The 15,594-nt window shown below is 33.4% G+C and overlaps 1 protein-coding gene across 6 annotated transcripts in view; it reads right to left on the minus strand.

The window, feature by feature from the left end:
* The window catches only part of ANKS1B (ankyrin repeat and sterile alpha motif domain containing 1B), a 435,613-nt gene that overhangs the window by 300,247 nt on the left and 119,772 nt on the right, over nt 1–15,594 (minus strand). For 5 of the 6 annotated variants that reach the window (XM_084506033.1, XM_084506034.1, XM_084506032.1 and 2 more), the window contains one exon: nt 6,941–7,106. The exons of the other annotated variant lie outside the window; for it this stretch is intronic. In XM_084506033.1, coding sequence (XP_084362159.1) covers nt 6,941–7,106 — 166 coding nt within the window. The remainder of the gene's footprint in view (nt 1–6,940; nt 7,107–15,594) is intronic. 6 annotated transcript variants of the gene reach the window in all.

Genomic DNA, 15,594 nt, shown 5'->3' on the forward strand with positions numbered 1-15,594 from the left:
TTATTTTGTTTTTTACATGAATAGAAAAATCCTGAAAGATAGAACCAAATTAGTACTTGCCAGAAAGTGCTCTAAGAAAAGATGCTTGTGAGGCTGTGAAAATCACAGGAAGAGTCTACATTAATGAAACATTATTCAGGTGTACACCTGCATCTGTTTCTTTTTTCTGTTCTCATGAGCAAATACAGAACTTCTTGGATCTTGAAAAAAATACACAGGAGATGTACACACTATTGTTCCTATGTCCAAACATAATTAAGTGGTGTATCATGCTAAAAAGTTCTAACTTTGAAATAAATCCCTCATAGTAACTGAAGATATTTTAAGATCAAGAAAATAAATTAATAATTGAAATTGCATTTCTGTGGTGCTGTATATTGCAAATAACAAAAAATGAATTTGAGAAAAATTAATTACAAAATGCCAGAAAATACTTTAAAATAAAAATGTATACTTTTATAGTTTATATTATAGAACAGCAAACACTCTCCAGGCTTAATTTTCATAATCTTTTCTTTTATATTTAAAAGGTACTTAATACATATTATTTGCACTGAAGAAAAAATAACAAAATGGATTTTAAAGAGCTATACAAAGAGCTATTGTATAGTTTGTTCTTCAGCCAGCACTCCCTTAACCTTTAATAAAATGTCATGTGTAGTTAAAAATTCTAATTGCAAACATATGCTAATGCATTAGATGAAAATGCTTTTGGTAAGTGTGTAGTCCTAGGCAGTAGGAATGATAAATACGAAGCGTATCATAACTGAAACTCAGTCAGGAGAAGGTAGATCTGTTTTCCAATACACTATGTTCTGGCAATGATTTTCATCTTGGAGCTCTGAATGTGATCCTTAAATCTTTATAAATTAATCTGTTAAGTAAATTGAGAAGTTCTGTGCTATAGCCAAATTCTCTCCATATGGCTCAGAAAAAGGTTAAAGGAAGACAAATAAGAGCAGAGAAAAACTTTATACAGGTCTTATAACTAAGGTTGGGCAAGGTATGTCACTATGAGTAAATTACTGACTGAAAAGTACAGCTGAAAAATTGTCTCATAATTTACTATTTTCATGTCAAAGTAATGAAATCAGTTTAAAACAGCAAACATTAAAAGTATTTTCAGAAAGACTAATATCATTTTTATTATATTAGAAAAAAAAGGTATCTGTTTTTTGGTTCAACTGTTTCACATCTTTTTATAACACTGATAGCTTCACTTTCCTCTTCTTACACAAAAGAAGGGAGGAATACGAGTATGCAGATATTATAACCCAAATTTCAACAGAGGCCAGTACTTTATATGGATGCATATAGATAGAAGTAAGAAAAAACAACCTAAATATTCTGTGATAACAAGTACACGTCTTTGGAAGACCTCCATGTGACAATTTTACCACTGTATGGAGTACTCTAGCCATCATAAAAAAGTGTATCTATAGACATGCATGTGTCAAATTAGGTTAAATTTCATAGATTCTAGCTATTTTCAGATGACTCTAGATTGATTGTTACACAGTTACTCTGATGGATAAGAGACTACCTTCCTTATTATGCTCTTCTCTCTATACAGCTAAGATCTTTCTTGATCACTGACACTATTTAATCCTGAGAAGTTAAACTGAGGGTCATGTGTTTAAGTGCACTACTTCCTACTATCTCTGTTTAATATAGCGTGTTTAAATGAAACACAGCACCCACTCAGCACCCAACAGCCATTCTGTTTGAAGCAATTTGCTACATGGACTTCAAAATGTTAGTGCATGATCCTTTAGATTAGTCATAGTTTCAAAATGATGTGGCATAGGTGACACAGGGTAGCCTATTTAATTGCCATTCCATAAAACAAACTGAAGGGAAAGCAGACAATTTTGTATATTTGGTAGTGTGATTGTTGTTTCTTAGGCCATTTTGCACTGGTTTACATACAGCTAGAAAACAGCTGCACAATATTGAAGGTACAAATTTGTTACACAAGAAAAGATGCATTTGCTATCTAAATCTCAATCTGGGGAACAGAAATGTCCAAATATTCAGAAAAGTGCTGTGAAGATTTGTTGCTGAAGAAATCAGAACTCATGACCTGACAAACAGTACTTTATTTACCAAGCCAAGTATTTGACGAACTTGGAAACTCTGTAGAAGATTAATATTTTCATTTTGATAACAATGTTATCACAGCTAGGGTATTTTTTGATTCAGGTTTCTAAAGAGCTGTCTACTAGATATCTGTATGAGATTGCTGACACAGTGTTATATAGCAAACACAAGAACGAAAGCAGAGGTGAGCAGACACCTGTCTGTGGCTACAGATTTTCAGATTCCTAGATTCCTTTTCACTGTAATGATAGAAGAGGAGGAACTCCAGGCTGAGAAAGCAAAATAAATAAATAAATAAATAAATATTTTAAAAATCGCAGCAAATAGGACAACCTGGGGACAGTTAAAATATTGTAATAAGTAACAAATGTCCATGACAAGTATGATGGTTGGACCAGATGATCTTGGAGGTCTTTTCCAACCTTAATGATTCTATGATTTTTTACTAGTTTCTCTTCTATGATTATGAGGTTATAAGAAAAAGGTATAGTTCATTATAGATTTATTATCTTGTATGATCATTTCTACAAATTAATGGCATTTAAGTGCAAAGTATTTTATTTTTCTAAGTATCAAAGATTTCATGGCTGACCTGGGAACTCTTGACTATGTAGTGGATGAGAGCTCCGCATAAATGAAGTACCTAAGTATTTAACTTATTTCTCAGGTGGATTTTGCAACCTACACTGAGTTCTGCACTGCTGCAGCTGAGATGTTTCCAGAGGTCTGCTCAATCTTCAACCACTCTAAGATAACATCTGGAAAAATTAGGTTCCCTGAACCTACTAGTTCAGAACCTACTCTTCTCCAAGAAAGATTTTCATGCAATACACAGATAGGAATGTCTCTTTCTGTTATAAAGGTGCTGCATTAAAACCTTTGTTAATCTGCATGGACAGATTGACTTTCCCAAAAAAGGATATTTTTTCACAAGTTCACACACACACACAAAAAAAAAAAAGTCTGAAATGTCCTCTCTATTTCCTAATGATACTTGATGAGACCTAAGAACAATTTAAGTAATGTACTGAACACCAGTCATTATTATTAAAATTTTAGCACCTAGACTGCCACCTAGTCTCTCAGGGACCTTCTGCAGTAGAAACTATAGAGGCAAACTGAAAGAGATATGATCTCTCTAATGGGAGAGACACACACTTAATCCAGTGATTTTATTTTATTTTATTTGTAATGTAATTTTTAATATGTAATGTAGTAATGTAATTTGTAATTTTATTCTATATTTCTGCTACATAAAGTGAGTATGACACCAAGAGGTTCAAGGATGAAGTATGGTAAAAGAGTCTAAGGGTGTAAGTTAAGGCTGTAAGGGTCTTCAGCAGCACACTTCCAAATACAGCATGGTGTTGCAGCCAGATTTCTGCTACCAGCATTCTAGACACTAGATAACTGATAAAAACAACACTGACTTCATGAAGATACTTGACAGAGTCTACTTTAGCATTACAGTTATCCAGTACCTTGAGCTTCAGACATTTATTAAGATTTTACACCTATCTGAGGTAACAAATTTGTTGCTAATAGTTCAGAAAACTTAATTACATCCTTAAGATGAACTAATACAATTTTATGGTTATTTTTCAAGGTTAAATATTCCACATCCTTTTTTTTTTTTTTTTTTTCCCTGAAGGAAGGACAGTCTGAAATGACTGGTAGAAATGTCCACTGTAAGAAATGCAGATGCTTCTCAGGAATAGCTTAGCAGAAATATTAATAAGATTGATTTATGAATCAATTGATTTTGTGAGACTGTTTTTATGAGATTCATTTATTAAATCTTCAATCTAAATTTACATTTTACTTAGCAGAAAAAAATGTGTCAGAATGCAATATTTCAGAATATTCCTATCAAGTCTGAACTGTTAGTTTAAAAGTAATGAAACTGTGGCAGAGATGCCAGCACATCATCGGAGGTTGACAGAGATGTCAACTTTGTCCTATCAATCTACTGCAGAAACAAAGACCAGCTCAACTCAAACTCAGACACTCTATTTTTTTTATTTTTTTTTTCCTCTTAGACCAGTCCTAATGGGAAGCAATTGTTTTAGCTGCCAGTATAAACCAATAATGTAACTGTTCTTTGTATAGAAACCTAATTTCTGGCAAGCAGGCAGACATAGAACTCACACTATATGGGATTTAAGAAGTGTAAATAACAAACTTAGTTTACTTTCTGTCCAGTTTTTCTCCACTACACCTAACAACCATTTGCAATTTGGTGCATGGAGTTCTCATCCTCCGTTATTCTCCACCAGTTCAAGAATAACATTCAGGAAATTAAAAATAATACAGCAACCTACAAACCAGTCTTTTTCTCCCCAGTAGATCAGAGAATGATAACTGGAAAGGTAATTACTCCCAACCTGTCAGATGTTTACTGGCAAGACAGATAATAGTTACAACATGCAGCTCTATAGCATGAAAGGCCAGCCAGAATGACCTTTTCTCTCAATCCAGGAAATTCAGTGACTGAGTGCAGTCAGTCTCATTTCTACTTGGCAAGAGCTAGTAATGCCCCAGACAGTGGGAAGAGTTCATCAGAGCATCCTACCACCTGGGGAAAGGAGACTGACAGATGCGATTTTATGTTCAAAGCACTGCCTCATGCTCTGAAAATGAACACTACACATGACACAGAACAGCAATTTGAAAAAGAGTATTCCCAAAGTCAGCAACTCTTAGTGATACAAAAATAGGAAATTTCAGAAAAAAAAAATAAATCTTGTTTTAAATGATTGATCTCTGCAATCCTGCATAACTTATTCAAGCAATAAATGTGCATGAACTAAACTGGCAGCCTGACATTCACATAGAATTATGCATATTATTAAGTAACTTAAAACTGTGAGTGATATGTCTGGTTTTATTTGGGTCATTTCTGGTGTAAGAACATTCAATGTAATTACAAATATAAGTTACAAGCCATTCCATTAGATAATTACCATATTTATAGCTTAAAATAAAATCACATTTTGGAATTTGCTCATCTATACTGCCAAATGTTCTTCCCAATAAAATGCCAAGGAAAAGAGCAGTATATAGGAACATTAAGACAGAAAGAATTACAATACATTTGTATTGTTAACTTGACTTTGTTATATATTACAAAGATGAGGGGTGCTCCATGAACATACCACAGCTTCCTTGATTACTCTGTGGTCCTCTGATATAATCCATTTTTAACCATACACAAAACATATTTTCAGATTAAGACCTAAAAATATCCTTTTTAGCATCTGGTTTACAAACTAATTTTAATGGACTTACTATGCCTATCAAAAATGCCTGTGCTCACCAGACAGCACTGGTATATAATACCAAAGCCTGGTATTTTAACTAGTGAAAAGTCCATCTGCATTTTTCATACTAATTACAGTAGAAAGTTTTGCAGTTGAGCCCCATTTTCTATGGAGGAATATAATGAACTCCCTCAGCCAATTCATGGGGCTGAAGCACTCTATGGCAATCTTCCCATTGCAATAAGTATGTTTACAGTGATTAATCAAGTACAAGTCTGAAAAAGATGGATAATTTGGCATTTTCTTCCTATAGTGAACAACAAACCATAAAATTGTTCAGCACTGTTCTGTATACTCTGCTAATTTTTTAGATTTTCAGAGCCAAAAAATCATCGACAAAGTAAAGCTTCAGTTACATGCACAGTTGTACTGATGTTTGGGTCAGATTCTGATTCATTCTGTGCAACTCTGCAATAAAGGAGTTATCCTTTCTTGCGCCACCTCTTAGCTCATTGTTCGTAACATGTTGCCTCAAGCCACCTTCTGCCCGGATGGTTTGGTGAGATGGGAATTATGATTTATTCCACCTCAGCTTGCAGAATCCAAAGCTGTGGCTTGATTTTTGATCCTTATATTCTATGCCTGATACAGGCATAGTATCACTCTTCTAGTTCACCTGTAAAATCAAGTAGGTGCTTCCACTTATGCAGTATAGATATGTAACATGATGTCGTCAATAATCATCATTCTTGTAAATTTCCCAAATCATGACTCATAATCAAGATAGCCTAAGTCAAAAAGTCAACAGACCATTTCAAATAGGTTTGTGCTGCTGAGAACTCTCAGTTGTCAAAGAAGTCTCTCTGTTCAATTACTTACAGTGACACTACTATATTCTGAAATTCCTGTACCAGGTGGTGACTAATGAAGAATTCAAGCAAGGGTAATGGAAGAGAGCATATGATTTTGTATAACTGAATAAACAGAGTCCTTACAGATAATATCATTCATCTGACTCAGCATAATTTTGTTGTTTAGTAACCACTGTACCTTCACTGCTGTTTAAACCTGTGTAATGCAAATAGCAATCTACCAGACTGAAAAGATATTTCAGTGTCATTTAATAACTCTATCAATTCTTTTTCACTTTTTCCTTTTCAAACAGGGAGCGGGTCTTCCTTTATGTAACACGGAAACTCAGAGTACTTTAAATTCTGAAGTAGTTGCATAATGTTGTTGCTAAGCACTTCATTAAAAAATCTGAAACAAGTTCGTAAATAGATTATTGCAAATGACTGGGCTTAAACAAATTTGATTTTTACTGTTGACTTTTCACAGTTGTCTTATGTTTATCTAGTAAATTATTTAAACCTCTGCTTTACCTTCCCTCCTACAGCATTTTGATGTTAATCTTTATTCTGACATTAAGCTCTTATGGTTGCTTATGAAAGGCTATAATCATGCTGAGATAAGTTAATATAGTACTTTATTCTTAAACAACGTAAATAGGTGAAAGTCTACACCTCCTACAAAATTACACTTACACAAAAGACAAGGTAAAGAATTATTTGGTGATTTACCTGGTCTTGAGGAAGGTACTCTTGCTATCTCTAGGGAACATGGCTTTTTGGTTACTGCTATGTCTACTGAATCACAAAGACTGTTGTCATTTTCTGAAGGAACTGCATCCAGAGGTGCAGAGGGTATCGTTTCCAATGCATAACCTCTCTTCTTTGAATAAGATTCCTGAAATGCAAAAAAAATAATAATAATTAGGTAAGAGAGATGTTTATCAGTTGACAAATGAAAAGTAACTGGCTATCAGGGTTTAAAATTCTGCAAGTTAAATACTACATTCTAATAAAATCCAAACTGTAACAGATTGGAAGGATTATCTACATGCTCAAAGATAACATTTCTTTTTTTGTTTGTTTGTAGTGTTTTGTTGTTTTGGTTTTGTAATATAGTACTTGTATGGTTACAGAAATATTTTTATTCAACTGTTGCATTTAGCAAAAGCTCCAACATAGCTGGTGTCGCCATACCTGCTTTGCTAGGTTCTAATTCAGGGGATGTCTTTTATTCATTTTTTTTTTATTTAAGATTATATCTTATCAAAGAGACAATTCCATTTACCACTGCAATTACTTTGTCTTTGGGGATGCTTTTACAATATGCTTATATTATATATAAGAAAGCTAAAGATGTGCCACCTACATTTTGATGTCAGAATCCCAGGATGTGAATGAAGATGACTAACTTCTGTATATTTGGGTGAGCAGCAATAATGGCACAAAGTCCCTTAACAGTTATACATATAGTGAACTCCCAACATTAGGAAATGCTAAGGGAGGGTAAAAGGGCAATAGCTAGAAGTTTTGGTAGAATGCTGAGCTGTCCAATCAAGCAGACTGTCTCTGTAAAAAGACACCATACAATTCCAATGGCGTTTCTTGACGCGTGGTTTTGTTTTGTTGTGTTTTTTTAATTGCATCAGAAAGCAATTACATTGTCAAAGATATTCCCACGCATATAGGACATATGGATGACTGAGAATGTCAAGCACTATACATAAATCAAATTTGATATAATAAAATGGATGGATATTATCATAGTGGTACTTAGAAAATGACTATAGAATCTGATGACCAGCGCAGGATGTGGAATAACACCTTTTTCTTCATATCACCTAGTGTAAACTGTGGCTGTGGATAACAGTCCTTTTTCATAAGTAAATGATTTATAGTGTTAGCAGATCATTACACTATTAAACTTCTTGCAGTTTTTCCCCCTTATTGTGTCACGACTGGATTTTTATGAGAGTTCGAAACCTGGTAGCAATTTAAAGACTCTAGAAAGAGAGTGCTGAGATGGCAGCAACAGGAGACCTGCTTCAAAATTGTACATGATGATCCAAATTTGGATACAGCTGATCCAAATTTTAAACATCTCCCAGGTTAACTAGCTGCTGAATAAAGAATTTGAAAATGAATAATGGAAAGAATTAAAGGAAAAATATATGTATATACAAAATGGTTGCATCTCTTCATCTTTGACCCTTTCTTGTTTATGTTTAGTCATAGTATGAGCTTCTTACATGAGCAAGATATCTATATGTTTAAGTTCTGGGACTCCAAAGACAAAACAAAGAATTAGACAAAGTTTGTAAGTGAGCCAACTGAAATTCAAAATACAACTTTCAAAACTTGAGTCATCTTATTCCTTAAATGAAGGAAAGCAAAAATTATTTCTGCAATCCATATCCTCTGCGGATAAATATAAATTTTATTATAAAACATATTTATTAAATATATTATAAAATGTATTTATTAAAATTTATTTTAAATACAAAACATATTTAATTATTTAAATATATATATTTATTTTGAATCCTGTGAATTACACTTGCATAAAATGAAGCATGGACATTTTGAAGAGTATAAGCAAAAGAAAAAAGCTTACAAGTACACAGCTTTATTAGTCAAGTAAGTATGCATGAGTTGAAACCTTAGGCTTAAATTCAAGAAGATTTTAAAAACCTTGCAATTTATAAATAATAGCACTGTTAACTTTGTAATACATTCCTGACTTCTTATCACAATAAATATAGAAAATGTTTCTCCCAAGACTGTATTGTATAGCATGGAGGCACTGAAGTGGCCGAAATGCAACTGCAGATCAAGGAGAAAGTTCTTTCATATCTTGAAAAAAAGGAATTGCTACCTTGCATGTTTAAGTCACCTGTATCAAGACAAAGGTAAAAAATTCTTTACAAGTACAATGACTACAACAGCAGACTTCAATTTCATCCTGTACATGCTAGTTTCTACAAGAATAAGTCAGAATGCCAAAACCTTAGTAATAGAGAATCTCTCTAGAGAAGCCCATAAAGGTTTATTGTAGTCTTAAAATTATCACTAAATACTGCAGCAACACCCTTCCCAGCTCCTAATTCAGCTACAGAAAATACAATTAAAATGGATATAGGAAAAAAAAAAAAAAAGAGAGAGAGAGAGAAGACATTAGATTTTATGTCTCTCTCCCAGTACTCTGTAGACTAAGTCAGCCAACAGGGATGGCCCAGAGAACAGTGAGACAAGCACAAGACCAGCAAAAGAATATAGTACTTCTCCTGCCTACAACCCTTTAAGGGTCCTGCACTTCTTAGTTAAAAGGTGCTGACTTTGCATTTCATGTCCATTAACCAAACTTTCTAAAATTACCTTCTCCAGTTGTCCTCAGAGCACATGTAACTTTTTTAAAGGTTGTATGCACCCTTTTTTTTTTTTAGCTATCTTGTTACATTTGATGTCCCCTAATTCTTCTATTTTGGGAGGCAACAAATGGTTGTTCCTTACATATTCACTTGTGATTTCACAAACCTCCATCACACACTACCTGGTTCTCTCTTTTAGAGAATGAGAATTTCTAGTCTACTCACACAGGTGTGTGAGTAGACCATCCCTGGTTTTAGACCATCCCTGGCTTTAGACCATCATGGCTTTAGACCATCCCTGTCACCCCCACCTTCTCAGTCTTCAGTAATGTGACAGGGTTCAGATTTTCACATGGCATTCAAGATGGGACTCACCAAGAAAGCCCTTAGTGACATAATGATGTTCTCCCTTTTGTACTCTATTTCTTTCCTAATTGCTTTCAACACTTTATTCAATTTTCTGAATATTATTCAATATTGTATAATTAACATTGAAAGAATATAAATGTCAGAAAAATACATAAAAATGATGGGGTTAGTGGGAAAATGGTTGTAATGTAAATCACTGACAAGTAAATTCTTCCTAACTCTTTCCTTGAAACAGCAAATATGATAATTTCTGCCAAACAGAACTCAAATAAGTTAGAGTCAAAAAAAAAAAAAAAAAAGTTAATGATTAAAAACACCTGGAATTCTATCAAATGAACAATAAAATGAAGATGTTAAGCCTTAATTAAAAAGTGTGCTTGTAGCAAAACACAAAAATTTCATTGCTGGAGGAAAGCAATGTACTCTTCTGGTTGCTGTAACGTTCTCCATTTTGCAGGTACTGTGCACATTCTAGAGTTTTAAGCTCTAAAACCATTCAAGTTAGATGTTAGCAGATCACATAAAATTATCTTCAAGCATCAAGCAATGTGATTCTGTATTTTTTCTAAGATTAAAAACTCTTCAACAATCTTCTCAATAATACCAGTTCTGTTGTCTCACATCACCCACTATAATGTGCAGTAATTCTACAGAAATACTACATATGTCCTAGGAATTTTCATCTGCATAATAAAACCTTTTAAAGAAATACAAAATTCCATAATAGTTGAGCAATCTTTAGTCCTGAAATCAAATTAATCTGAGTTTAATTTTTAAAATTCAGAGATGATCCAATACCAAATTTCTGTGAGCTGTTCCAAAAAGTTGAAGATGACAAACGTAACTGACCACCCGCTATAATGTCAGAATTACTTCTTGTTTGAAATTAAAACTTTATAAAAGTAATGTGCTGGGTTGGTACATTAAAATGAGTACTTTAGTGAAAAGGATAGAAATATATACACAATAGATGTGAAAGAAAGAATGAGAGGGGGTGAGTCACTGGGAAAGTATTAGAGAACAGCTGCCCATCCTGTTAAGACATAAGTTAGCTTATTATATAATAAACATCAATTTGAGACTCAAGTTGTGGACAACATGACAGGAAAACACCAAGCCCAGAGGTATTTGGCCAACCCAGAGGTATTTGGCCAACTAGGTCTCTTCTGAACATATACTTGACGGTCTAATGTATACCAGCTGTAATCCAAAACCCAAATAGGACTAGAAAACAGAAGAGGAAAGAAAAAGGATGTGACCATTGACCAGTGGGGGTGAAAGTGCTCCTAAAAAAATAAATACGGTGATTGCAAGTGGTAATTTACAAGTATGAAAAAAGCAGTATTCCATTCCAAGAGCATATCTTCAAAACCTACATGATTTCAAGTTAGGCCTTTTCTCCATGTTTCTGCCAATCTTTAGCCTTCTAGATACATTCCTTACAAGAATCAGTCTGAATGATAGATGCTCAAAGAATGCAATATAAGCAGTATATATAAACTTTCATATGACCTGAGAACAGAAAGGTATAGTGAGCTCAGTAAGCGTCTAATCTGAAATGACATTCTGACAAGAAGAAAGAATTCGTCTTTAATGGATTATTTTTTTTCACACCATCCATCTCCTATCCTACAGAAATCAGGTCAAGTTTATTATTTCAAGTATATTATTATCTGAAAAATACATCAGAGTCAGACATGACTGCCAGATGAGCAATAGCAGAAAAGCCACTCTTAAAAGATGGGCTGTTGCACATGATTTGCTATCATTCATCATTTCTCTACAGTGACAATTCATGGAGGTATGTTGTGTTTCAACAGATAATTCTTAATTTCTGTATAACTTAGAAATTCTAAATTTATGAACAGTTGTGTTGACCTTCTGTGGTCTAGCCTATTCACATTTGAAGGCCACACTGTATCCTGTTATTTGAAAACTTGCTGGAACTGGATTTTCTTAAGTCTCTCTTTTGATGTATGACTTCATTGTCATTAAACACTAACTGTCATCAAAACTTATGTGAGAAACCTAATAAGAATCACAGAGGTTCGATTATTATTTTAGCCTTAAGGAACTTTATTAGAAAATATATGGAATATGTATGTCCTTATAAATACTTATACTTGAAAATATAATTTAAGGACACTGACCTAGAAAGAGAATGACTAGTAGGCAGTTTCAATGGCCTTATTGTTGGATAATTCAGATTTTAAAGAAAAATCTAAGGCTATAATTACTGCTGCAAACAGATAAGAAGTATGATGTGCTGGTTTTCCTTTTTTTTTTTTTTTTTTTTTTTTTTTTTTCTGGATAATCCTTAAAGGAGAAATGTTCTAATAAAAGTACAAAGGAAGACTGCAATGTATCTGCCAATGTTAGAAATTTTCTTTTTCATTTATATAAACAATGACGAACTGCTATTAAATTCTTATCCTTAAATTCTGCCTAAATTCTAACCAACATAGTAGACTACATTCTGCCTAGCCTATCTTTATAACATTGTCATACTTCTATTAATATGTCTTTGAAGAGTTATTGATTCTAAATTCACTGCCAGCCCAAAGCTGATGATTACCATGAGCATGAAGAATGAGTATTGCATTTACAACATTCATGAATTTGTGTCAAACATACTTCTTTATGCTTGTAAACAGATTGTTATATAATGTTGTCTGATTGGGAAACTTCATACTGAAATGTTCTTGATAAATCACCAAAGGTTGTTGAGAGGAATCAAGAATTCAATCAAGAAAGAAGTCCCAAAGGGACTTCTGATCAGTGACCGAAGATAACTGGACAGTTTTTTGCTATGCAGCAAGATGGTGGGAAGAATGCCTGAATCTGAACAGTGTTGTGTGAGTATGTTACAATGATGTACTGAGAAAAAATAATTAGAAATATTTCCGATGTCATCATAACCCAAAACCACAATTAGATGGTGAAATATTTATTTTGACTGCATCTACACTGAAACAAAGCAGTAATATTACTGTAATTTTAGGGCTAGTAAAATCTCTTTTATCTATTGCTAATAATTTAACCAAAGTCATTTGTATAGTATCATGTAATTAGAATCATTTTTTATGAGTCAAACTATGATGAATGTTCATTGTTATGACAGCTAGAAACACTTGAATATGTAATTTGTCACAGAACAGATAATAAGGTTCACTTCATGATATATTACAGATTTTGGAAAATCCCCAATAATCTCATTTAATGGTAATGACATCAGAGGATCTACTCTGGTCTGCATGAAATGTTTGTAATAAAGATTTGTAAAGAGCATTCCTTTCTACCCTCTTACCAAGTTTCTGAAACTGTGGCTTTGCTGTTGTAGGACTAATAAATGTCCAAAGTTATACAAAATAATTCTTTCCGTCCAGCACCTGAAACAGCAGTAGTGATAATGTTTCAGTAGGTCATTCCCAGAGCTGATGATAATGTTTACACAAAAAAACTGGGAGGTTTGATTTCTGTATATTTATATTATTAGAAGCGTAAAATAAAGATGATGCATATTTTGTTCAGAAACCATTCAAGAAAGTTAGATTCGCTATTTTATTTTTTTGTCTGAAAGAAAAAAAAAAAAAAAAAAAGAGCATTATTTACATGGCACCCCAAATGTAGGTTTATCCTCTCTTTTTTGATTGTGTTGTTAAAAATCTAACATTTCATATGAAAAATCTGCAGATGTCAATCCTTGAGAGCTGAAGGTTCCCACAAAGTTTTACGATGCGTAAGTAGCTAATGTAACCTAAATTAAAAATGTCTTAAAATTGGGGTAAATTGTGAGCATAATGAATGCATTGTTAATCCCAGCAGCAGAAGCATATCCCTACATCTTAAGGAGAGTTTTCATAATTCTATCTGGCAGATACTCATAATTTCAAATGACATTATATTGTTGTAGTCACGCTGCATGTTTTCCCATGCATGCAATATTCAGGCCATGAAAAAGAGCAGATGCTTCCTCTAATAAATAACTCACTATGAGAAAGAATGTACTGAGTCTAACTAATCTGGTTTATGCAAATGCTAATGGTTGTGTGTGACAATGTTAAAATAATGCCGTAACTGGTTTAAAAAATGATTCTTAGGTTAGCTGAACAAAATGCATTTACAAACTAGAAAGTAATTTCCAGGTTAAATATCCTTCCATTTTTAACACTGTTTTCATGAACAGAGTTAAACAAAAAAAACATGTCTTGCTTGAATATCAAGCAATAGGAAAATGCCTATTTAAAACAAAGGCTATTATATTAGCAAGATAAAACAAGTAGAAACCTCGGCTCCATGGAAACAATGTTTCTCTACAAGTTGCTTATGCTCTTATACTTAGGTTTTAAACTCCCTCTCTCACAAACACAAGCAGTTAGCTCAAATTTCAGTAAATTTAGAAAAATCATGACAAAAAAATAAGAATAGAATAGAATATTTATGCATCACTAAGTCTCTGCAATTTGTTCAAATTTCAGTAAACTTACAAAAATCAGGATTAAAAAAATAGAATATTTATGCATTACTAAGTATGTTAATAAAAACACTGTTTTAATCATTGGCTGTCAAAGTATTTGGATATAGTTTCAAAGACAGAACTTTATATATGAAGGAAGGCCCACACAAACATCTTATTTTCATACACCACTTTCTCCAGTAAGTGAGAGAATAACTCATTAGAAAATGAGGATCTGGAGTGATGCATCAGAAGAATGAAAAAGCTTCACAGCGTTTCACAGTTTCAAGAGGTAAGTTTCAAAGTTCAAAGCACACAGAAGTGTAGGAGGAAGGTTCTTCTGATATTGAAGCCTGAAGAGGAAAGAAACTGCGTTCCTCTTTCTTAGACACTGATAAATGCATACGTACTTCTGTCAGGCTCTGCAGGCTCTGAATTTCATTTGGTAACAGCCCTAAAATTTGAAGGTTGTTATAAACGGACATTTTTACACATTATCAGTTTGTTACGTAATCAGAAGACCTCTTCACCTAAAAAAAAAAAAAAAAAAAAAAAAAAAAAAAAAGAGGGAGAGAGAGAAAGAGCGAGGAAAAGAGAGAAAGAGAGATTGTTTTTTGTTTGTTTTTGCTTTATTTTGTTTTCAAGAAAAGGGTCATTAGAGTTTTATGGAAAAAGTGGTAGACTCCTGACATACAGGGATGCCAATACTATCTCAATAATGAACTGACAGGTTCATTATGAGCACCACATGATTTTTTTTTAAACAGTCAACATTAAATCACTTTCCCCTAAGCCGATAAAAGTATTTTCCTTTTTGGGTTAGTGTTTTTGAACATGCCTGAGAAAGATTAGGTTTGAAATATGAGAAGAAAGAGTGAATTGGAATTCAGTGTTCTGCTTTTGGGACACAAGGCTGTGAACCATTCATGCTTCCACCTCCACTATGAAAAATCCATGGGCTCAGTCCAGCTCTGAAGCAAATTTTGTCTTCTACCATACTAAAACTTTTCTAAGGTTTGCCAATCTCATGTTTCCAGTAGAAGCAGAAAACATAAAGTGAAAATAATCTCTCAAATGATAAGAGCCATACCACAGAAAATATTAGATACTGAAAAACCCTGAAGCAGATTCAGTATTTACTGGAGAGCAAATGCAGCAAACATGTTATGAAATCCCCTTCTCTTACTACTCTG

The sequence above is a fragment of the Aythya ferina genome, assembly GCF_964211825.1.
Source record: "Aythya ferina genome assembly, chromosome: 1".
NCBI lineage: Eukaryota > Metazoa > Chordata > Aves > Anseriformes > Anatidae > Aythya > Aythya ferina.